This window comes from Arachis hypogaea, chromosome 5, assembly GCF_003086295.3.
Source record: "Arachis hypogaea cultivar Tifrunner chromosome 5, arahy.Tifrunner.gnm2.J5K5, whole genome shotgun sequence".
In the NCBI taxonomy this organism is placed as follows: domain Eukaryota; kingdom Viridiplantae; phylum Streptophyta; class Magnoliopsida; order Fabales; family Fabaceae; genus Arachis; species Arachis hypogaea.
In genome coordinates this window covers 55,420,419-55,428,027 of record NC_092040.1, presented here as the reverse complement: position 1 = coordinate 55,428,027, position 7,609 = coordinate 55,420,419, and the positions used below count along the sequence as shown (strand labels likewise).

Here is a 7,609-nt window from a genome sequence, read left to right as displayed (position 1 = left end):
CAACCCTAATGTTGATGTTCTCACAGGAGCCATTGAAGGACTCTCACTTCCATCAGAAGAGAAAGCTTCCTCTTCCAGGACCATACAAGAAGAATTAAGAGAATTCCAATCTAATTTTCTTGCTTCATCTGTGACTTATCCTACCCCGCCACTCCACCAGAATGAACACCCATGGAATTCTCCTCTTGTAGATCAAGCCACGTATGGCTATGACGATGAAGAACCAGGATCAAGGGTCTATCCACTACTGCCAAGCCCTACATATGTGGATGCTGGAATTGAAGATGATGACACTGAGAATCAATACATAGAAGGACCACATAACCTTGTGGATGATATTGATGAACATAAGCCCATTACGAAATACAGTCCGTGAAGAATGGGACCCAGCAACAACCATGATGTCCAAAAGTAATTATGGTATTTTGTCTTTTATAATCATGTAAAATATGGTGTGACATAAAGTAAGTTTGTCCTTTTATAATCATAAAAAAGAGTGATGTGAGATAAAGTTGTCATGATGTAACCAAAGATAAGATTCCTTCTTATCTCTTAGTAGTACAGTCCACGTGTCTGTATTTGAGTAGTTTGCTTAAAGTTGTTTGTCTTGTTGTAATGATGGATAAGATTCTTTCTTATCCTCCACTACCCAAGAGCCTCTATATATAGAGGGCTCCCCCATTGTAAAAATCAGAACATGATCTTTCAATATAACCATTGTAAGATATTCACCATGAATACTCTCTAAATCTCTCTCTCTCTGAAATCTTGAGTCTCCAAATATGCTTATCTTTGCTTACTAGTTTCACGTATGCTCTAGGCTTGCCTCATTCTTGAGGATCCTGCCTATCAGAAATGAAACTGATCCGATCCATGAGAAGTTCCAGTATTGGAAAGAAAGAACATATCGGCATCCATGACGCTCTTGTCATAAGGTCCCTTGAATCCCCAATTGAGATGAGTTTAGTGGGAAATCGGGATAGAGATGACAAGAGGTATTGGTCCCTTGGTATGTTCTTTCAAAAGTACGTCTGGATGCACCCCGTGCTCAAATAATTAAAACTTTAATAAATGTTTTTTTTTGTTGTTTTCTTTTTTGGATCTGATTTAAGAATGATTGTTGGCATATAAATTGCAAATGCAGACAGAGCCAGCAAAACATACAGAGGAAGAAACTGCACTCACAAGCTTCCCCAACCCAATTTGCTCTTTCAATCTCACTATTCTTCTTCTCCTTCTCCTTCTTCATCTTCTTTAACCAACACCAACTTCTCTGGTACTAACTCTATAAACCCTAATTCCCCGTTCTCTCTCTCTCTCTCTCTCTCTCTCTCTCTCTCTCTCTCTCTCTCGGCTTTTAACACCTTTGATCTGATCTATTTCATTTTGTTTGTTTTGTTGGAGAGTTTCATTTTTTAATGATAGGAGTGCAAAATGTGAAATGCAGTGCGTTGATTATTAACAAAGTTAATTAATCTCTTTGAATTTGTGTTGCAGGGATCTGATTGGTTCAATCATAATTGCGTTTGATTCAGAATTCGGTACATTTTTTTCTTTTCCGAGTTGTTTTGCTTTTGATGAACCCATTCCTCCGTTATTGGGGTAGGAGTGTGAGCTATTGTTTCAATGCTTGTTGGGATAGTGAGGATTCATGGTAACATATGTAGCAGTAGAACCTTCCATGTTATAACTGGCTTTGGGTTTTGCTGCTGTTGGGATTTCGTGCTGGCAGAATTTACAATTTAGGGAGTGTTTTGAATCAGTTTAAGGGTTTGGACATGAGAAGCTCCTGGTTCAATAAATTGTTCATAAAAATTGGCTCTAGACAACCAGTGAGCAGGCTAATCCTGTGCCTGATCATTCTGCTCGCGCTGATTGCAATTTTCGGTTCATCTTCTGTGGGCATTATTGATCCAGCGGCTCACGTTCCTGCATCTCTCATTTATACTAACTATAGGAGGATTAAAGAACAAGCAGCGGTTGATTATTTGGAGTTAAGATCTGTTTTAGTAAGTGCTGCTGGGAATAGAGAACTCAACCTTTGCAGCAAGGAAAGTGAGAATTTTGTCCCTTGCTATAATGTATCGGCCAATTTGTTAGCGGGGTTTAAAGAAGGTGAGGAGTTTGACAGGCATTGTGAACTTTTGGTTGGCACTGAGAAGTGTTTGGTTCGTCCTCCTAAGGAATATAAGATTCCCTTGCAATGGCCAGCCAGTAGGGATATTATATGGAGTGGAAATGTGAAGATAACCAAAGACCAATTTCTTTCATCTGGAAGTATGACTAAAAGGTATAACTTTTTCTTAGCTGCTAGTGGTTGAACTTTTCCTTTGGCTAAAACAATAATTCGGACAAGGGCTATAATAGATAATATCTTGATTGGATATTAACTGCTACGGTTTTAATATCTCTAAATTTTTTCAATAAATGTATAGGTTAATGCTACTAGAGGAGAATCAAATTGCTTTTCGCTCCGAGGATGGACTTATCTATGATGGGGTAAAAGATTACTCCCGCCAACTTGCAGAGCTGATAGGGTTGGGAAGTGACAAAGAGTTTCCTCAAGCTGGTGTAAGTCTTCCATAATCTTGTCATCACAAATTTGTTTCTTTCGAGGACCATAATGTCTGAGATGGCCAGTTTTCTGCAAGGTTTGTCTCTTATCTTATATTGATTACATTATGGCAGGTACGCACCATACTAGACATTAATTGTGGGTTTGGTAGCTTGGGAGCTCATTTCTCATCACTCAACTTAATGGCAATGTGTGTTTCGGGGTATGAAGTGACTGGCAGTCAGGTACAGTTGGCTCTTGAGCGAGGCCTTCCTGCTGTGGTTGGGAACTTTGTTGCAAGACAGCTTCCGTATCCGTTGTTTTCGTATGACATGGTTCACTGTGCTCAATGTGACATCATTTGGGATGAAAAAGGTGATGGTGTATTGTTATTGCTGATGATAGAATGGGTTAAATTTGGCATGATTTATGAATGAATATTTTTGCATTTGATCCATGTAGCCAATGGTACCTAGTGGGGCAAGACTTAGCTGTTAGACTTTTAATGAACTGTAAAACTTTTGTTCTTGCTTCCTTTGGAGTAGACTTTCTATGATATTTAGGTTCTGTATGAACTGCTGCTGCCTTTAATTTTACATTTTTACTCTAACATGATATAGGATTTGACAGATGGGATGTCCCTTATAGAAGTTGACCGTGTTCTTAGACCTGGTGGATACTTTGTTTTAACCTCACCTAATAGCCGGCCACAAGGAAGTTCATCACGGGAGAAAAAGAGAAACATGTTAACAACAATGGGAGACCTGACCCAGCAACTTTGTTGGATTCTTCTAGCTCAGCAGGATGAGACATTCATCTGGCAGAAGACTGCTGATGTTCATTGCTATGCATCTCGGTAAATATAGTTGAATTATTGTAAATGCTTTATTTATTTTATGATAACATACTAAGCAATGTTTATTTGAAATTACTGTATCAACTGCTATTGGCTTGCTTCATGGATCAGTTTAGTAGTTTATCACGATGACTATTTTTAGTGACATGGTTCCTTATGCTGTAGCAAGAAGCATGCTATTCCGCTATGTAAAGAAGATGATAATGATCAGTCATATTATCAGCCTCTTGTACGATGCATAAGTGGTACCTCTAGCAAGCGTTGGATTGCAATACAGAATAGAACATTGGAATTGAGTTCAGATGAGCTTAACATCCATGGAAAGTATTGTTTGTAAAAAGTTTCAGCTTATTTGATTCAGCATCTCTTACCTTCTTTCTCATTTTGCACTGCTTTTCCCTTTCATTGACCTCCCTTGGTCTTAGCAGGAGTCGAGCCTGAAGAATTTTCCGAAGACTTACAATTCTGGAGATCAGCTACCAACGATTATTGGTCTTTGCTTACACCTCTAATTTTCTCTGACCATCCAAAGAGACCAGGAGATGAAGATCCATTGCCACCATTTAACATGATACGCAATGTAATGGACATGAATGCTAATTATGGTGGTTTGAACAAAGCCCTTATGGAGGAGAAAAAAGCAGTTTGGGTCATGAATGTAGTTCCTACTGGGGCTTCTAATACACTTCCTCTTATAATAGATAGAGGTTTCCCTGGTGTAAAGCATGATTGGTAAGTTGCTGTTTTCTATGTAGTCTGATAGTTGTTGAGCGGCTTAGACGGTTTTTTTATATAATTGATTGAGAGTAAGACCTGTGGGGGAAGATAATATCACTAAACCTTGTTTAATGTTTATTGTTTACCTCGTTAAAGTGTTACCTTACACATTTGGCTACTCGATTAAAAATGTCAATGACATCGGTGGTATTAACTGGGGGGAAAATTCTTTTTGGAAAAATTCCTCTTTTGAGACTGAATTCGGGAATGGAGTGTGGCACGCATGCAAGTACTTGATCTCTTGCCTATTTGACTTTGATAATTGCAAAATCTATTTCTGAAGAACATACACCTATTTTTATGTTCCATCTTTAAATTCTTTTTGCCAGAGCCATTGATGACAAATGTTAAATAAATTGTTCAAATTTTTGATGTGCTGATTGATGTTTAGGTGTGAACCATTCCCAACCTACCCCCGGACATATGATCTGCTTCATGCGAATGGACTGCTCTCTCATCTTTCTTCAGAGAGGTGCACCATGATAGACCTGTTCTTGGAGATGGATAGAATACTGCGTCCAGAGGTACAAAATTTAATATCATGATTACATGTTATCGAACTTTCGATGTGATAATTCCGTGATTGCTCTATGTAACACCTATCTGATTTTTGCTGTAAGTTTAGTTCTTGAAAGATACATACAACATAACACCTATCAGATTTTTGCTGTAGGTTTAGTTCTTGAAAGATAATATGACATGATTTTGTTCCTTCGGAAAAATGTGGCATCAGATAAATTATCGAGTTCATCAAAAATGAAGGATCAAATAGATATTAAATGCATCTTTTAAGAACCAAAGTGATTTCAGTTGTGTTTGTTAGGGATTAAATCGATGTCACATGTAATTTCAAGGACTAAGTTATGTCAAAAATCTTTTAGGTGCAAAATTGATATTGTGTGTATCTTTGAGAGACCAAATTGTTAGTTAAGTGTTCCTTTTCAAGGCTAGTCTGTGGACAAGCTGTTACATGTGTTGGTAGGGATGGATTATTCTTACTGATAAACTTGGAGCTATTGAGATGGCTCGTTCACTTGCATCACAAGTACGATGGGAGGCGAGGTTAATTGACCTTCAGAATGGCAGCGACCAGAGGCTACTTGTTTGCCAGAAACCATTTCTGAAAAAATGATTGAGTTGACACCAATATGTTTCAATTTGGTGTATGAACATTGTTTTCTAGGCTCTGGTAATTCTTCTAAACCTTTTACCTTCTGAGGGTAACCTTTGATTTTGCATTGGACTTGGTTTTGATCCTTTAATCTCTTGTAGCATCTTATATATTTGTCTGATTAATATATTAAAATTCAATAATCTCTCTTTAGATTAGATTAGATTAGATTAGATTAGATTAGATTAGATGATATTACACACTATACACTTTGAATTGTGATGCCTACTCCAAACTCTCAGAGTATAGTATAATGTGTACAAAGGAGTTCGTTGTCATATTTTATAAAATACAAGGAAGCCGAGGTTAATGTTTATATTTAAGATTTTATTATTTTGTTAGTTTCTATAGTTTTGTCCAACTTTAAATTACGTCCTTAGAGTTTAGAAATTAAAGTTTGTAATTGGGTCCCTATAATAAACAAAAATTGTAATCAAATCCTTATTAGTTGTTATTCTTTTTTTTTTTAAATAATATTAGAATATTTGTCTTTAGAATATTTCATAATTTATCTTATATCAAACACAAAAACATTCCAAAAATATTTTGTATTTTTTAACAAAAAATAGTTTGAGGGGACTTAGTTGAAAATTTTTATCTAATACAAAGATTCAATCACAAATTTTTAAATTATAATACCCAGTAGAGTAATTAAGCCTATATTTAATAAATGAAGAGGTATCGTGTGTAACATTGCTTAATTTTAGAAGGAATCAATATACTTTACATTAAAAATCAATAATTTGTCCATTGCTTGTTTCAGTTTCAGAGAATGCATTGTTTTGTTGGCACAGCTTGATTGTATATACTGCCGAGAGTCCTGACAAATTGAAGCTGTAGATTTTGAAGGTTCCGTTGAAGTAACGCATATTCTTTTTTCATTTTTTATACTTCGTTTTTTTTTTTTCCTTTTGATTAAAGGTGTTTGTAGTAATTCATTCGTTTAATTTGTTAGCAATTTTTTGTTTCTTTTTCCTGCATCATGCCGTTTACTCTTATACCTATCACTGATCATAAAATCCTTCTGTCGAATAGACACTAATTTTTGAGGAAGAATGTGAAGTGCCACGAAATTCAGAGAATGAAATTGATTGTAGCAGTTTTGTGTGTTTTTTTTTTGTTTTTGTTTTTGTTTTTGTTTTTCTTAATGATGAGCTTTAAATTTACATTTTATCTAATTCATTTCTTCTATACTCATTTGTTCAATTCCCGCCAACAGATTATAAAATGAAAAATAGAGCTTATATTTAATATCCTAAATCTGTTGCTAACTTTTTTATTATCGACAAATGTCTTTAGGACATCTGTTAAGTAGTTGAACTTGAATGCCTTTATCTCTATCTTCCATTCTGATTTGATTATAATTTAAATAGATAGTAGCTAAGAATTAGTTATTTGATGTTATCTTTATTTTTATCAAATAGTCATTTTAAAAAGCTGTGCTCAATGAATTGCTGCGTTAAGTCACAATGCTCTCTGAATTTTGATCCTAGATTTAAAATGATTCTTGGAATTTCAATTACGTCAATTTGGATCTTGACCTTTAGTTTTGCGAGTCACATTAAATTTTCAAATGTTTTCTATTAACGAGGTGTTGACGTGGACAGTAGAATATGGTTCTAGTAACATATGATATATCAACGTGGATAGTAATGTCACGTGTTATTTGTTCATGTGTCACTTAATATTCCAAGTGACTTCAATTGGAAGTGGATTAATTTAGTTGTTGAAATTAAAGATAATGAATCAAATTAGTTCTTGATCAGAATTTTTTTTTTAATTTAAAATGTTTAATTTTTTTAAACTTATTATTTTTTGTTTTTATTTTTAGTGTTACTTAACACAAGTTTGTATAAATATTTTTATGTTTTAAATTTTGATTATATATATATATATATATATATATATATATATATATATATATATATATATATATATATATTCTAATACTACATGATTCATTTTAGTCTCTAAAAGTTAAAGTCATGTATCAAATTAGTCTCTTAGCCAATCTTTCTTATATTTCGTCTATTAAATTTAAAATTCTTAAAATTTTATATCTATTAACTTTTTGTTCTATTTTTCACATGTTCTTAAAAAACAAAAGTTTTTATAAAATATTTTTAAGCTTTAAATTTATATATCTATATTTTTATAATAATTTGATGTTATTAAATTTGACAATATATAAATATATTATTTGAACGGGAGAATTATATAATTGACTAATTTTTTTTTTTGGGTCCAAACA

The 7,609-nt window shown here is 34.1% G+C and overlaps 1 protein-coding gene across 1 annotated transcript; it reads left to right on the top strand.

Annotated features, from left to right (window-relative positions):
* The first annotated feature begins 1,104 nt into the window (after positions 1-1,104).
* LOC112801600 (probable methyltransferase PMT4) lies at positions 1,105-6,457 on the top strand. Its single transcript, XM_072237269.1, has 10 exons — positions 1,105-1,276; positions 1,498-2,290; positions 2,436-2,571; positions 2,689-2,929; positions 3,185-3,410; positions 3,576-3,732; positions 3,841-4,142; positions 4,579-4,711; positions 5,170-5,376; positions 6,122-6,457. The coding sequence occupies exons 2-9, from the start codon at positions 1,779-1,781 to the stop codon at positions 5,317-5,319; spliced, it is 1,857 nt and encodes a 618-aa protein (XP_072093370.1). The 5' UTR covers positions 1,105-1,276; positions 1,498-1,778; the 3' UTR covers positions 5,320-5,376; positions 6,122-6,457.
* Positions 6,458-7,609: the final 1,152 nt, after the last annotated feature.

Bases quoted from the DNA above. Each gene is read 5' to 3' on its own strand.
- LOC112801600 (XM_072237269.1), top strand. From the start codon at position 1,779: ATGAGAAGCTCCTGGTTCAATAAATTGTTCATAAAAATTGGCTCTAGA. The intron at 2,291-2,435 runs GTATAACTTTTT...ATAAATGTATAG, and splicing joins TCTGGAAGTATGACTAAAAG to GTTAATGCTACTAGAGGAGA. The intron at 3,733-3,840 runs AAGTATTGTTTG...GTCTTAGCAGGA, and splicing joins ATGAGCTTAACATCCATGGA to GTCGAGCCTGAAGAATTTTC.